Source organism: Salvia splendens, chromosome 7, assembly GCF_004379255.2.
Source record: "Salvia splendens isolate huo1 chromosome 7, SspV2, whole genome shotgun sequence".
Classification (NCBI taxonomy): Eukaryota; Viridiplantae; Streptophyta; class Magnoliopsida; order Lamiales; family Lamiaceae; genus Salvia; species Salvia splendens.
The window spans coordinates 7,054,733-7,070,420 of record NC_056038.1 but is presented as its reverse complement, the minus strand read 5'-3'; the positions used below and the strand labels follow the sequence as shown (position 1 = coordinate 7,070,420).

Below are 15,688 nucleotides of genomic sequence, written 5' to 3'. Positions count from 1 at the left end.
TTGTTGTGCAGACGTATAATTTAAGGTGTTTATGATTTCATGTAATCGGTTTGATCAGCTACTTTTGGTCAAACTTCCAATTACATTAATTTAAGAATAACCGGAAAACAATAAAATTTTAGTATTAAAACATCAAAAAATTGTATAATTGAAAATGAATCCAGACCCATCTAGAGAACCGAAGTGTGTCTATGTTTCTAAATCAGATCATGTTAACCATGTTGGTCTTTATTGAATATCAATTCATGATGAGCTACATGAGTTTGGAAATTCGTGGATGTATATTGAGAGCATCCGCATCGCTGTCTCGATGCGGGCTCGGTCTCGCCTCGTCCCGTGTTCCTCCGCGGAGAGGAGGCTGGCGAGCTCCCGTGCGTCTGTGACGCCCACTCGCCGGTCAGCGAGTGGGCGTCGTTTATATCCGTTAATAAATGTTTTTAAAAAAAATTAAAAAAAATCCCCAAAAATACTAGCAGTTTATAGCCATTTTTTCCAATATTTAAAAAAAATTCTATTTTTTTAAGCCCCCAATCACTTTTATAAATATCAAATCATCCCCACAAATTATCCACCATAAAAAAACTCTCTATTCTCACTCAAACACTCTACATTCTTCATCTCAAAACATTATTCTTCTCCCATATTTTTCGTATTTTCGGATGTTGTAATTTTCGTGGTTTTTAATGATTTTATGAACTATTAGTATTAATTTAATATTTGAATGAAATATTAATTGAATTTGTTGGAAATAAAAATAAAAAATGAAATTGAATGAATAGTTAAAGGATGAGATGGTTAAGAGATAGATGGTTGCAAGTGTTGTCTCTTAGTTCAAAGATGGGTAAAAAGTGCAGTGGGATCCATGAATAGTGAAGGGATGAGACGGTATTGAGAGAATGACATGGATGGCCTGATTTGGGGTTGCATGGCGTCGAGGAGTTGACTATGTCTTTTCTGTCCAATCGCCATCACATCGCGAGTCATATTGAAGAAAAATATCGGCGTCAGTCCATATAAACAATAGATATTTGAGATAAAAAATAAATATAGGTGTGAGTGAAGTTAGGTATTTTTATTAATGAAAATTAGAATTAAAAATAATAATAAAAAACGGTTAGAATAACTATTGGGAATTCATAAAATGCAAATTTTGGATTAAAAAAATAAAAGGAAATGCCACCTGTCATCCGGTACAAATTTGTGGTCAATTGTTCCCAATTGCAAATACACGGAATATCATAAAAAGAAGACAAGAAAATAAACATTTTAAATGTTTATTCAACTATTAATAAAAAAATAAAGAAAACGAAAAGTAGCAATGTTTAACGGTTTTAATCATTGATGAAGGGACTCTGTAATAAGGTAACTAACTACTTCAACTCCGTTATTTTGCCACGTAGCAGATTCAGCTTCATCACCACTCTATGCCCCAATTTTCTTTCTGAACATTTTAAATTCTCTCCATTTTCGATTCTTCATTAATATGCTCAAGAGACTTCTCTATCCTAGCCGCTTCGTTTTTCATTACAAACCCACCTATAATTCGGCCCAAAAACCCAATAATTCTCAATCTTTTCCATTTTCTTGGCCGTTATCTGTAGTTTCTTGCCGGCCCATCAACATCTCTAGAGTTCCAGCCATGGCGGACGGCGAGTCCCCTCAAACGGCGTCGTCGAATCCCCAAAAACACACTAATCGGCTTGCAGAGGAGCACAGTCCTTACCTTCTTCAACATGCCCATAATCCCGTAATTTCTCCTCAGAGTTTTGCAAAATTAATGATTTTTTTACAGTGCTACGATTTAAGGTTGATTCGTAGAAATTTATTGGGTAAATAGGTTGATTGGTATCCATGGGACGAGGAGGCGTTTGCAGAAGCTCGTAAAAGAAACATCCCTATCTTCTTGTCAAGTATGGCCTAATTTGCAGCCTAGTTATAGTTTTCTTGTATACATTATTTGGATTTGTGGGAATCATTAGAATAACATGTTGCTTGTTTTGCTTTATTGTTGGCTTGCATTTGAAGTTGGTTACAGCACTTGCCATTGGTATGTTTTTTTGGATCAATTCTTGATTTTTAGCATTGAGCTGCAAGTGCAACAACCATCTGCAAGGCTATGTTGTGATCTTTAAAAATTTTAGGTGCCATGTAATGGAAGTAGAATCATTTGAGGATGAAGAGGTGGCGAAATTGCTTAATGATTGGTTTGTCAGTATCAAGGTTTGTTTCAAAACTTCTTAGGAGTTATGAGACTTCTCATCTGTGCGAATTTTTTTATTGACTAGAGATGTATGTTTGTCAGGTGGATCGTGAAGAAAGACCAGATGTTGATAAGGTATAATTTCTATTGCTTAGTTTCTTGATGGTTTCTTCCATTCGGATCACCTTGTCATGGAATTCACTAGTGTGTGTGAGAGAGAGAATTCATATGAAAATGAGGGTGTTCTGTGTGTGGAACATCAGGTATATATGACGTATGTACAAGCGTTGTATGGTGGTGGTGGTTGGCCGTTAAGCGTCTTCCTTTCACCCGACCTAAAGCCTTTAATGGGTGGCACTTATTTCCCCCCGGACGATAAGTATGGAAGGCCCGGCTTCAAAAGTATACTTAGGTAACATATGATGCAATTAATTCTAGGCTGTTGTAGACTTGTCTCATCGAAATTTACCTGGTGCCCGTTTTTGTTTATTTATTTTAATGACTAGAAGTCTAGAAGTATCTATTCTTTGTCCTCAAGAACCCTTTTCTTTTCAAATGATTCTTTAGCTTGAGAAATTATAGTATTTATCTAATAGGAAGGTTAAAGAGGCATGGGACACTAAGAATGAAATCTTGGTCAAAAGTGGGGTATTTGCAATGGAACAGCTCTCAGAAGCATTAGCTGCAGTTGCGAAATCAGAAAAGCTTCCCGACGGGCTTCCAGAGAGGGCAGTCCAGAAATGTGCTGAACAGGTAGAATTTTTGGGGGCCATAACTATTATTTTGAGCTTAAACTTCTTTTGATTGTTTGAGAAATTGAATGCAAACTTTTTTCATCTCTATTTTTTAATTTTAGTATGGTGTCTTCCTGAACTTATTTCTTTCTTTCATTCACCAAGAAAGTAAAGCAATATCTTTGTTTTCCCGGCTACATTAATGGATTATTGGCCAACAAAGAATTGGACTCTAATGTAGCTTCTATGTATTCTTCATCAGTTCTTGGTAAGAGTTGGACTTGTACCTAATTTTCCATATTCTGTCACACAGCTCGCGGATAGTTATGATTCCAAGTTTGGTGGATTTGGCTCTGCTCCGAAATTCCCAAGACCTGTTGAAATCCAGCTAATGCTTTATCATAAAAAGAAGTTAAAGGATAACCAAATGCAGGGTGAAGCAAAGCATGACCTGAGTATGGTGGCACTGACCCTGCAGAGCATGGCAAGGGGTGGTATCCACGATCACGTTGGAGGTGGTTTTCACAGATATAGTGTTGATGAATGCTGGCACGGTCAGTTTGTTAACGAAATGCATATAATTCTAATTTGACGCTGATTGGTTTCTGGTTATTTGATGAGTGTCTTTGGCTCGTTGCAGTACCTCATTTTGAGAAGATGCTCTACGATCAAGGGCAACTTGCTAATGCGTACCTAGATGTTTTCTCGCTAACGAAAGATGTGTTCTATTCAAGCACGTCAAGGGACATTCTTGATTACTTGCGAAGAGAGATGATTGGCCCCAATGGGGAGATATTTTCTGCTGAGGATGCAGATAGTGCCGAATTTGAAGGTGCCTCAAGGAAGAAGGAGGGTGCCTTCTATGTCTGGACCAGCCAAGAGGTACGGATTCTCTGCCATTCATTTGTTTCGTATAAGCTTGTTCATTTTTGTTTCTTTTGTTTTATGGACAGATTGACGACATACTTGGAGAGCATGCCCCCCTCTTTAAAGAGCACTACTACATTAAATCGTCTGGCAATTGTGATCTATCAAGAATGAGTGACCCTCACGATGAGTTCAAGGGCAAGAACGTGCTTATAGAGCAAAACAGTACTTCTGCGATGGCATCAAAATCTGGCAAGCCGCTGGAGGAGTACCTAAAGATCTTGGGTACATGTCGAAATAAGCTTTATGACGTCCGGTCGAAACGCCCGAAGCCATCTTTGGACAATAAGGTTGTACATCTTTTACTCAAATAAACCATAAGCATCTTACAATGGCTAAGACGATGTCCATTGTCTTGGATTTCTCAGGTCATCGTGTCGTGGAACGGACTGGCAATTTCTGCATTTGCTAGAGCATCAAAAATCCTAAAGGACGAACCGGAAGGAACACAATACCACTTTCCTATTGTTGGAACTAATGTAAGCGGGACTGCAAATTCAACCATGCTTTGTGTGATGAATCTCCTGAGTTGATTTTTATATTTCCCTGATTTATCATGGTGAGCACAGCCGAGGGTGTATATGGAAGTCGCGGAGAAGGCAGCAGCTTTTATCCGGAGGAATCTTTATGACGAGCAGACGAGAAGACTGCAACATAGTTTTCGAAATGGTCCGTCCAAGGCACCTGGATTTTTAGACGATTATGCCTTTCTGATATCTGCTCTGATAGATATATATGAATTCGGGGGTTCAACAAATTGGCTAGCTTGGGCTATTGAACTTCAGCAAACTCAGGTAAAGTGGTGAGGTACTTGCAAACTAACCGGTTGTCTCTGATCTCGTGCGAACCCTGTCATTTTTCTAGGACAAGCTGTTTCTTGATGAGGAGGGCGGAGGATATTTCAATACTCCCGGGGAGGATCCCTCAGTCCTCCTCCGAGTCAAAGAGGACCATGATGGTGCAGAACCGTCGGGGAACTCCGTTGCAGTAATCAATTTAGTGAGACTGGCGTCTCTGGTAGCTCCAGCTTCTGAGCGTTACAGGCGAAATGCACAAGTTCTGTTGGTATGAGCTTTTGCTTTTCTCTACAACCATCTCTGTCTCTTGCTTCTTTATTATCTCTCTATGTATGTATAGATTCATATATCTAAAATCTTGAAGGCTGTGTTTGAGAAGAGGTTGAGAGAAACAGCAACGGCCATGCCTCTCATGTGCTGTGGTGCAGATCTGCTCGGTGCCCCTTCGAGAAAGCAAGTGGTCGTAGTCGGAGACAAGGCTTCTGAAGAATTCGACAAAATGTTAGCTGCTGCGCACTCATCATATAATCCCAATAAAACGGTAAAAGTAGCAAATAGCGGTTTGATTAGTTTAGTTTCAATTTTTTCGCGGATTTTTGTGTAAGATTGGATGAAGACCCATGAGATTAAAATGGTGCTGTTACAGGTGATTCATATAGACACTAGAGATGCGGAGGAAATAGGGTTCTGGGAGGAAAACAATGAGAAGATTGCTGGTATGGCCAAGAGCAACTCTGCAGCCGACAAGGTGGTCGCGCTCATCTGCCAGAATTTTACGTGCAGTCCTCCTGTGCACGACCCAAGTTTGCTGATTTCTCTGCTGGACTAAATATGTATGTATAGCAGCTCAACACCAGACAGCAATAAGTCGAGGTCTTTGTTGTAATAAGATGCATCTCTTTTTTGTTCTCTCCATTGTTTGTATAGATTGCATTAAAGAGGAGTGATGTACTACCAAAATAGATGTTGGGAGTTTGAACTTATAAAACTACTGCAATCTGTGGTGAGCAACCTAGTACCTTCATTTATCTGCATGTATTTTATTTAGAAACAAAATGCACCATACATTATTTAGAAACAGAATGTATGCAATTATTCATCGCAGGCTGATTAGGGTTCCGGCCAATTCCGTCGCCCCACAATTTCTCGCGCATTTCTCCTCTCGAAAATTACCTTCTGATTTCAGAACCGGCGACGCCACATTCACCATCAGTTATCTCACAAATTCATGTGGACTATCCTTGAATGACGCCTTCTCCGTCTCCAACAAATTGCGCATCAAATCGCGGCACACTTCCGATGCAGTTTTGCAATTACTCAAAACCTACGGTTTCACAGATGCTCAAATTTCTAAGCTCGTCACCACATGGCCGGGCGTTCTTCAGTCCTGCGCCGACAAAACCCTATCGCCCAAGCTCGAATTCTTCCGCTCAATCGGCGTTCCGCCCGCCGCCCTTACGCGGAAGCTCTCCGAGTATCCCTTTTTACTGCGGCGAAGCTTCGGAAACTACTTCACCCCATGGTATAATTACTTGAAAGGCATCGTTCAATCCGATAAAAACGTCGTCGCTGTGTTTCTCAGCAGTCCGATGGCGTTCACACACGGCTGGCCGGAAAGGATGCCTTCTAACATCGCGATTTTGAGAGGGAGAGGGGTGCCTGAATCCTCAATCGCTTCGTTGATGGTGAGCAAGCCATCCATGATGATACTGAGGAAGGATAAGTTCGGTGCTTGTGTTGATCGGGCTGCTGAATTGGGATTTCCGGCGTCGAAAGTTGTGTTTGTCCGCGCCCTCCAAGTGTTCGGTAGAATGTCTGAGTCGACTCTGAAGCATAAAATGGAGGTTTACAGAAGGTGTGGTTGGTCCGAATCTGACCTAAATGCTGCATTTCTGAGGCATCCTCTTTGTATGAAACTGTCCCAGAAAAAGATCAGAGCCAACATGGATTTTCTCGTGAATGAATTGAGATTGAAGCCTAGTGAAATCGCACAATGCCCCACAGTTCTTGATTACAGCTGCGACAGAAGAATGAGGCCGAGGTGGATTGTTGTGAGGATTCTAAAAGCAAGAGGGTTGATGAACGAATCGAGGAGCATCACCAGCGTGTTTCATATGCCGGAGGCAAATTTCTTGAAGCAATGCATCTTTGATCACGAGGAGGAATTTCCGGAGCTGTTGGATATCTATCGAGGCACGATCAGCCCACCTGAATGAGTCACGTGATATCGAAATGAGATTGATTTTGAAAGTTGAGTGCAAGAGGGCTGTATGGTTCCTTGATGATTATGAAATGGCTGACTAGATTAGCTCTGAATTGTTATGATATTTCTATTTTTTCAGTGTAACAATAGAAGAAGACATCAACAATAACTTCAATCTAACCTCAACCTTTTGCTTTTTTATGATGGATGAAAAGCACAGAAATTTAAGACTCTTGATAAGTGAACATGCAATATCGATAGTCGTTAAGAGGCCGCAGTTTGACATTTTATGAGTAGACCACATTGTTTAACATGGCTAATTTTTCGTTTATCATTAAAATTTTCCCTTTTATATATTGCATTCTATCGACAGAATTTATACCAAACTTATGTTTGCTGCAATTTTCTGTAGGAGAATACTGAGCGCGCCCAGAAAAGATGGTATCTTTACCCTCCCCTCCTCCGGCAAATCACCAGCCGACGGCGGCGGAAGCCGCAGCGATCCTACATTCACTATTTCCTACCTCACAAACTCATGTGGGCTATCCTTAAACGACGCCGTCTCCGTCTCCAACAAACTGCGCATCAAATCGCGACACAACCCCGATGCAGTGCTGGATCTCCTCTCCCAATTCGGATTCACAAACGCCCAAATCTCCAAACTCGTAACCAAATGGCCCCTCGTGCTCCAATGTCGCCCCGACGAAACCCTTTTCCCCAAACTCCAATTCCTCCGCTCCATCGGCGTTCCCGCCGCCGTCTCCGCCGATAAGCTATCAGTGTATCCCATGATTCTACAGCGCAGTCTCGAAAATTCCCTCATCCCAACTTACAATTACTTGAAAAAACTTCTCCGATCTGATAAAAAGGTCGTCAATGTGTTCGCCAGATCACCCAGGGCCTTCGTCCACGGCTGCTGCGGCGCGATGTCTCGCAACATCGCGGTCTTGAGGGAGCGAGGAGCGCCGGAGTCTTCGGTCGCGCTGCTGCTCAATAACCAGCCGTCGCTGCTGATGCTCGGCGGAGAAGCCTTCGCCGCGCTCGTCGATCGCGCTGCGCAAATGGGATTCGATGCGTCGAAAGTGGTATTCGTTCTTGCACTCCAGGTGTTAGCGAATATGTCTGATTCGACTCTGCAGCGGAAGATGGGTGTTTACAGGAGATGTGGCTGGTCTGAATCTGAGGTTATGGGTGCGTTTCTGAAGCATCCGCTTTGCATGAGTTTGTCGGAGAAGAAGATCAAGGGAAGCATGGGGTTTCTTGTTGGTGAAGCTGGATTCAAGGCCGGTGACATTGCCCGATGCCCGGTGCTTCTGGGTTACAGCGTGGAGAAGAGGATGAGGCCACGGTTGGTTGTGAGTAGGATGCTGGAGAGGAAGGAGTTGTTGAAGAAATCGACCAGTTTCATATATTTGTTGATGATGTCTGAGGAGAAGTTTATTAAGAGGTATATTGTTGAGAATCAAGAACGTATTCCGCAACTGCTTGATGTCTATGGCGGCAATGTTTATGTCGAGATTTAGTGACTGAAATTGATTTTATGATATTCAGTTTAAAGTTGGCTGTTTTAATTTGAAATACTTTTGAATAGCCTTCCACTTTGCAGTTTGATGGAGTTGTAACTTAAAACTTTTAGACATCATTCAACAATTTTATGTAAAGAATACACCCAATTCTGGTTGCTTGCTTAAGACCATCCACGACTGCTGCTCGTGAGCTGCCCTTAGTTGCAGACTTGCAGAGGGAGGAAGAAGCCAGGTGGCCCGAGCCATGCCTAAGGCCATTTAGCTGCGCGTGCGTGCACACACTCGCAGCAAAACTAGGTTCTCCTTGTCTTGGTTTGTGGATGCCATCAACATCTTCAATGAAATGGAGAAGGCCAACGTCCGAGCTGCGTACTCCCTGGGCGAAACCATTTGCATCTTCAGTGAGTATGTCGATGCTACAAAGTGCAATGAGGTATGGCATGTTGACACCCTGAACGCACAACTTGTATGGTTCGAGAGCATTACGAATTCTTCAAGTTCTGTGCCATATACAACGTGCGCGATGGAAAGGGCGCAAGTGTAATTCAGGAGATGAGCCAAGTGAAGTTGACATTAGAAAGAACGAACAACGCCGCGTTGTATTTGTTGTTTTACGAAGCTAGCACGCAAGACACATCCAAAAATAGTGCTCCTTTCGTTCCCAAACAATAATCTTATATTTTCGTTTTGGTCCGTCTTATAAAATTATTCACTTTCATTTTTAGCAACTTTTTTATCTTATAAGATGAGCTTCAACGATACTTTAATAACTTTTTGTATTTATCTTTCTCATAATACCTATTTTTAGAGATTAAAAAATTGAGTTAGATTTAAAAATTACTCCATGTAATTTAGGATTAAAATCTGTTTTGCCCCCTCCAAAGGCTCCGTTTTCCTATGCACACTGAAATAAATTAAGCTAATAACCATGTAATTCCTCGGTCTGTGAATGGAGTCCCGTTTTTTCATTTTGGTCCGTCCATGAACAAGAGTTTCAGTTCATAATTACCATAAATGGTAAAGAAGCTCCACATTCCACCAGCTCATTTCATTCATATATCATTTAAAACTAATATATACAAGTGAGACTCATATTCCATTAATTTTAATCCAACTACTTTTTTTTTAATATTTCTTAAAACTGTTGAATATAAATGGAACTCCTATTCGAGGATGTAGGGAGTAGTATGAGTAACTTACAAGAAAGAATAAAATTATATGGCATTTCACTGGAAAACAATAAAACGTACTCCTGTTGTTTTCATTTAATGTTTTCTGCACACCCAAAATATTAGCTATTAATTTGAATGAGAACAATAATTAAGATTGAAGTTGTTATAAATACATTACCAAATGAGTGATAGCATCTTACTATATTTTAATGTTTTTATGAATTATGGCATAGTATTTATTCTATGCGTAGGTGTAAATTGATCAAATGCAAGGACTTCAAATTTAATACTATTGAATAAGAAAATATTTCTGGTGCCTTAATGGTGTTATGCACAATAATAGAGATTTGCAACCTCGCACGCAAATCATTGATCACTATTTAATAGGAACATTAATTCACCCCTTATTTAACTGCCTCGCTTGGCCGGAAGGGATTACCTCATACATAGTATACTACATTTCATAATACACTATTAAGAAATTGACAAATGGATCCTATTTTATGGAAATAAAAGTTATTGCATTCCATGTGGATATTCTTTATCAATCAAAAGTAGGACTTCAATTCTAACTTTCCTAATACATCTACTACTACACTAAGCTAAAATAAAATTTCAATTTTTCCAAATTTTATTAATTTTTATATTAAAAATAAAGAACTAAACATATTTTATTAATATAAGAATATTGAAATTTTAGCCCTTATATATTTTTATAGAAACTGCTCATATGTCTACTTTGTACTCTCTCCGTCCGTGAATAGGAGTCTTTTTTTTAATTTCGTTTGTCGGCGAATAGGAGTCCCGATTCACTTTTGCCATAAATGGTAATAGGGTCTCACCTTCCACTAACTCATTTCACTCACATTTCATTTAAAACTAATATATACACATGAGACCCCTAATCTAAAAAAAAATTTCCACCTACTTTTCTTAATAACATTTCTTAAAACTCATACCACCAAGAATCCTAATGGCGGACAGAGGGAGTACTATTGTAGTAATAAAAAAATGTGCAATTACCATCTTTAAAAAAAATATTTTAAAAGTATAAATAAATTAACTGAAATAATAATATTCGTTGAATAGAATGAATACTAATAAGATAATTTATACTTATGAGCTATACAGAAAATGGAAAAACAAATATTATATTATATTATATTTAAAATAATATAATAAAAAGAAAAAACAATAGAAAACGCCATATGCACGATGACACAAGTTTTGTGTAAATTATTAGTACTAATATTTTGATGATTCATTTTAATAAAATTGATACAAGTTTTTCGTAAATTAATAATATTTAACTTATTAATATTTTGGTGATTCGTTAGTATATAATAAAATTGATACGTAATCATACTTATACGAACTTAATTTATAAAAAAATATAAATAGCAATAAGTAGAAAATATCTTTACATCTTAAATACTAAGCACATCCTATCTTATACGACTTGGCGATAAATTTTGTTACCATTATTTATTTTATTTCTATTATATTTTACTTTAAAATTAATGAAATTTGGGAAAGGTAAATTTTATTATTTTTGTCTTAGTGTAGTACTATAAGATATATTAGGAAAGTTGGAATTGAACTCCTTATTTTTTTATTATAAAGAAAATCCACATGGAGTGTAATAACTTTTATTTCTATAAATTGAGATCCATTGGTCAATTTCTTAATAGTGTATCATGAAATGTAGTATACTATGTATGAGGTGATCCCTTCCGCTCGCCTGGGACACATTTGGGCATAGTATAATTATTTCTAATTATCTACACATATGCTCTTAAAATTTAAAAAAGGGTAAATAACTTGCACATATTTATCTCGAGTAAATTGAATAAATATAATATGCCAAAAAAGTACTTATCTCAAGAACCCAAATTTTTTGGAAGACGTTTTTTACATTAACGGTTTGCAATCTTTTTGACTTTGACAAAGATTTTAGAATTATTCCCTTTACATAAGAATATGTGAAGTGTACCGGATAATATGCACAGAATTTTCATTCCTTAGAATAATTTACGTCATTGATGTCACTCACATGAGTACCTCTCAAATACTACTCCGTTTTAAAAAGAAAACATGTTTATATGAAAAGATTTAAAAGAATACCATGTCATGGATATTTGAACAAAATAAATATTACAGTAATAATTTTATTAAATCAATAATACTTATTTACTGATTTTGTTAATTTACAGCATTATATATCTTGAACAATATTATTTCACATTTCTTAAGGATGATAACAGGTGCATCATTTTTGTGCTTTTTATCCCAGTTATATCATAGACCAGTTTTTAGGTAATTATATGCATTTTTAAATTTATGTCCGCTTTTCTGTCAACCCAATGAACACATATAAAAATGATTAGTATCTCAATCCTAATCTTAAATCAGAATATATATAGGGACGTAATCAGATCAATATATGAAAAACATGTAGTTCTTACTAAATTAGAAGGTATTATGATTAATGTCCTACTCCTAAATACAATATAAAGTCCCAACTCCCAAGTATTGAATTCGAACTTGAAATAATAATATGGACTTTTTTAAAAAATAATAATATGGACTTCAATATGCACTGTTTGGTTGGTATCAAACTATTACAATATGAGTATATTTAAATATAAACAAATTTAATTTTTATATTTTACGTTTTCCCCAACATAATTTCATGAAATTTCACTAAACATGCTGGACTTTGAAGGTCGAAATATTTGTTTCAATACCAAATTATACTCTTACCATATTCGTAATTTTTAGAAAGGAAATATTGTAAAGATCGTGTCATCTTTATAACTCATATCATTAAATATAATTAATCTTTAAAATATGACAAAATGTAATTTATAAATAATTTCATAATAAGGATAATAGGATAATCGAAATGGTTTCCAAAAATTATACTTTAGAAATCATTTTATAATATTAGGATAATAGGATCCTGCAAAAAAATCATACTAAACACATAATATTTGGATGAATGTTAAGCTATTTAAATTTTATCTTGAAGAAAAAGAAATAAGGTATGCATAGTAGATAGTACCGTGACAATGAGTATATATCTAATCTTAGGCATGCACACGGTTCAAAAACCGCCGATTCACACCGGTTCCACCGAAATCGGCGGTTCACGGTTCAACATTTTCATGAACCGGAACCGGCCTACCAAGGGTTCCGGTTCCGGTTCAAAAAACCGCCAATTCATGGGGCGGTTCAAAAGCACCGGTTTTTGGCCGAAACCGCCGGTTCGGCGGTTCATAATTTTTTTTTTTTTTGCATTTTCTTATTTATTTATGTATGAAATGTGCGTAAATAAAATTCAAAAAATCACGATGAAAATTGCAATTTTATTGAGATTACAAGTTACAACAATTACAAATCACAAAAAACTTGAAGTCTTAAACAAAAAATTTAAATACAACGACACTACTAGTCTACAACGAAGCTAATTACAAATTACAAAAAAGACTTGAAGTTCTGAACAGTAAATTTATAAGTATATATACTCTTAGTCGGCGAAGGAGATGTTTGTACATAACTAAATTGAGGACATCTTTAGCAATACAACCTTAAATGTTGAGTTTAGTCTAACAATCAACAATTATAGTAGAATTGTCAAAAGTTTCCTTGATTTAGTCTTATAGAGAAATCTACTTAACCGACTAGAGTATATACAAATACAATTATTTAATTGTATTTGCATATTTTTAAAGTAGAAACAAACTAACAAAAAAACGAAATAAAGGAAAAAGGACTTGAGCTCAACTTAAATTTAAAATTTAAGTTGAGGTGCCTACGTATCCCCAATGCTCATTTGCATTAGGGAATCAAAGCCCACGTAGTTCTCTTACCTTACTTACCTATTTGGCTTGACCGACGGTTGACCGTTGACCTACGATTCATCCCCGGTGAATTCTTCTTGTGATTCCTCCTGACGATCATCCCAATCATTTTCTTATTCTCTGACGTCAGCTTTGGACCAATCATCAAGTAACATCACGGCTTCCATATTTTTCGCGGAGAGCTTACTTCTTGATTCATCCAACACACGTGATCCAACACTAAAAGCGGACTCGACGGCGACAGTGGAAGCCAGAACTGAAAAAATCTCCTTGGCCATTGATGCAAGTATGGGAAAATCTTTCTCGTGTGTGTTCCCCACCAATCGAGGACGTCGATTTGGACGGGAGGAGTAGGACCTTCATCACCAAAGGAAAATAGTGAATCGAAATATAAATCTAACTCACTTACCATACCTAATGTCGACCTTCCGCCGGTGCTGTAGCTGTATAGGTCGGCTAATTGGGATTGCGTGTCGAGGTCATCATAATCAGTTTGAAATGCGAAGCCAAAATTATGTTGTTGAGGAAGGGTAGGTCTTCTGACTTGGTGGGTACTGTTATACTTGGTTTCATATTCGGTGTAGATAGCACGCAAGTTAAACTCGAAGGTTTCTTGGATAATTGACCGGTTCGGGAGGTTTATTTGAAATGTTTCGGTTAGATTTACTCCCCATTGGTCATTGGTATCGGCTTGCAATGCTTGAAGTGGACCAAGATCAATATAACTCAAATTGTTATAATAAAAATCTAAAATCCTGGAGGTACAGGCTAATTTCCGTTTTGGATCCAAGACCTTTGCAATAAAAAACACAGTTGGAATCTCACTGAAATACTTAAGTCATTTCTCAATCATATAATATAAAACACACATCAATTCAGGTGAAGAGTAAGCATTTTTCATCGCAGTTTTAAAACCAAGTGATATATACATGCAATGCTCTAAAACACGAACAACAGTGCAATAATAAACACCCGATAATTCAACAGTTGCATTTTTGAAATATTTGAACAATTTAAATAAAGTCACGCTATGTTCCCAACAACTATGCGAAAGATATAAACCATGAACGAGATAGGTTCTAAAAAAATCACATAAAGAATCTTTATGCGTCAAAGTAGAATTAAGACAATCATATGTCGAATTCCATCTATGAGACACATCTATGGTAAAATTCGTATATTTTACCTTCTTTTGATGGCAATACTTCTTCCAAGCTTTGCCAATAGGCGGCTTTTGATAGATTAATCTAACTGTAGTTCTAATAGGACTAACGTGCTTTTGCCATAATTAAAGCGCATTTTGTACACATAAATTCAAAATATGACATATGCATCTTTGATGAAAATACTTACCACCAATAACCGGAGCACAAGCCGCAATCAAGTCATTAATACTTGCAGTGTTAGCAGTTGCATTATCAAAATCAACAGAAAATATCTTATTGCATAAATGAAATTCATTCAAAACTTGAATAATTAAAGAAGCAATTTCGGGTGCAGTGTGTGGTGTCTCAAATTCTCTAAAACCAATCGAACGCTTGTTCAAAGTCCAACTATTGTCCACAAAGTGAACTGTAATGCCATGTATGAATGTCTATTAAAACAATCAGTCCATACATCAGAGCAAATGTTCACTTTGTGTCCTAAGTTGAGTAAATAACGTGATAATTCAACTTTTTTCTCCAAACATTGTCGAACGGTAGATTGTTGAACGGTCATTCGACCTACTCTTTTGACAGCTACGTTCAAACCACTTTGCATAGTAACCTCAAATTTTTTGTCATCATAAACATTAAAAGGAAAATGTTTCATTGCAGCCCATCTAGTCATAACGTTAGCAAAATTTTTAGGATCATATTTAAAAAGTTGCGTACCTGACGAACCTGAGCCACCGGGTTGGAAGTTTAGTTGGGTTTGGGTAGCGGCAGTGCCACATTCTACCGGATGCTTTGTCACCAAATGACGACAGAGGGTGTCATATCCCCCACCACTCGCAAATTTGTAGACTTTATCACAATAGTTACAACATGCATGAAACGCCGATGTCTCTTCCTGAGATAGCGGATCATTAGGACTTGGAATTACCACCGGGACTTTCTTGTAGTGTTTAACAAAAATATCAGATTTCAATGCTTTTTAGTGGATGGAGGGGGAGGCATGTCCTCATTTCCGTTGGTGCTAGACGGAATACGAGAATGAGATTTATCATCATTGTTGTTCGAGTCTGACGATATAGACACGTCGTACTCGTCATCTTGTTGTTGGG

At 37.4% G+C, this 15,688-nt stretch overlaps 3 protein-coding genes across 4 annotated transcripts; all 3 read left to right on the top strand.

Moving 5' to 3' along the window:
• The first annotated feature begins 1,393 nt into the window (after nucleotides 1-1,393).
• On the top strand, nucleotides 1,394-5,686 carry LOC121741394 (spermatogenesis-associated protein 20-like). Of its 2 annotated transcripts, none has more exons than XM_042134129.1 (15): nucleotides 1,394-1,747; nucleotides 1,838-1,910; nucleotides 2,026-2,047; nucleotides 2,142-2,220; nucleotides 2,303-2,335; nucleotides 2,464-2,612; nucleotides 2,797-2,953; nucleotides 3,248-3,488; nucleotides 3,575-3,816; nucleotides 3,888-4,151; nucleotides 4,230-4,340; nucleotides 4,431-4,655; nucleotides 4,726-4,926; nucleotides 5,038-5,199; nucleotides 5,305-5,686. In XM_042134129.1, the coding sequence occupies exons 1-15, from the start codon at nucleotides 1,484-1,486 to the stop codon at nucleotides 5,485-5,487; spliced, it is 2,406 nt and encodes an 801-aa protein (XP_041990063.1). In that variant the 5' UTR covers nucleotides 1,394-1,483; the 3' UTR covers nucleotides 5,488-5,686. The 2 variants fall into 2 exon arrangements, with proteins under 2 accessions (XP_041990063.1, XP_041990062.1); XM_042134128.1 differs by having other exon boundaries at nucleotides 1,396-1,747; nucleotides 5,023-5,199.
• Nucleotides 5,526-6,993, top strand: LOC121741395. Its single transcript, XM_042134130.1, has 2 exons — nucleotides 5,526-5,661; nucleotides 5,740-6,993. The coding sequence occupies exon 2, from the start codon at nucleotides 5,741-5,743 to the stop codon at nucleotides 6,872-6,874; it is 1,134 nt and encodes a 377-aa protein (XP_041990064.1). The 5' UTR covers nucleotides 5,526-5,661; nucleotide 5,740; the 3' UTR covers nucleotides 6,875-6,993.
• A 247-nt stretch (nucleotides 6,994-7,240) lies between these two features.
• On the top strand, nucleotides 7,241-8,451 carry LOC121741396. Its single transcript, XM_042134131.1, has one exon. The coding sequence runs from the start codon at nucleotides 7,251-7,253 to the stop codon at nucleotides 8,382-8,384; it is 1,134 nt and encodes a 377-aa protein (XP_041990065.1). The 5' UTR covers nucleotides 7,241-7,250; the 3' UTR covers nucleotides 8,385-8,451.
• The last annotated feature ends 7,237 nt before the right edge of the window (nucleotides 8,452-15,688 follow it).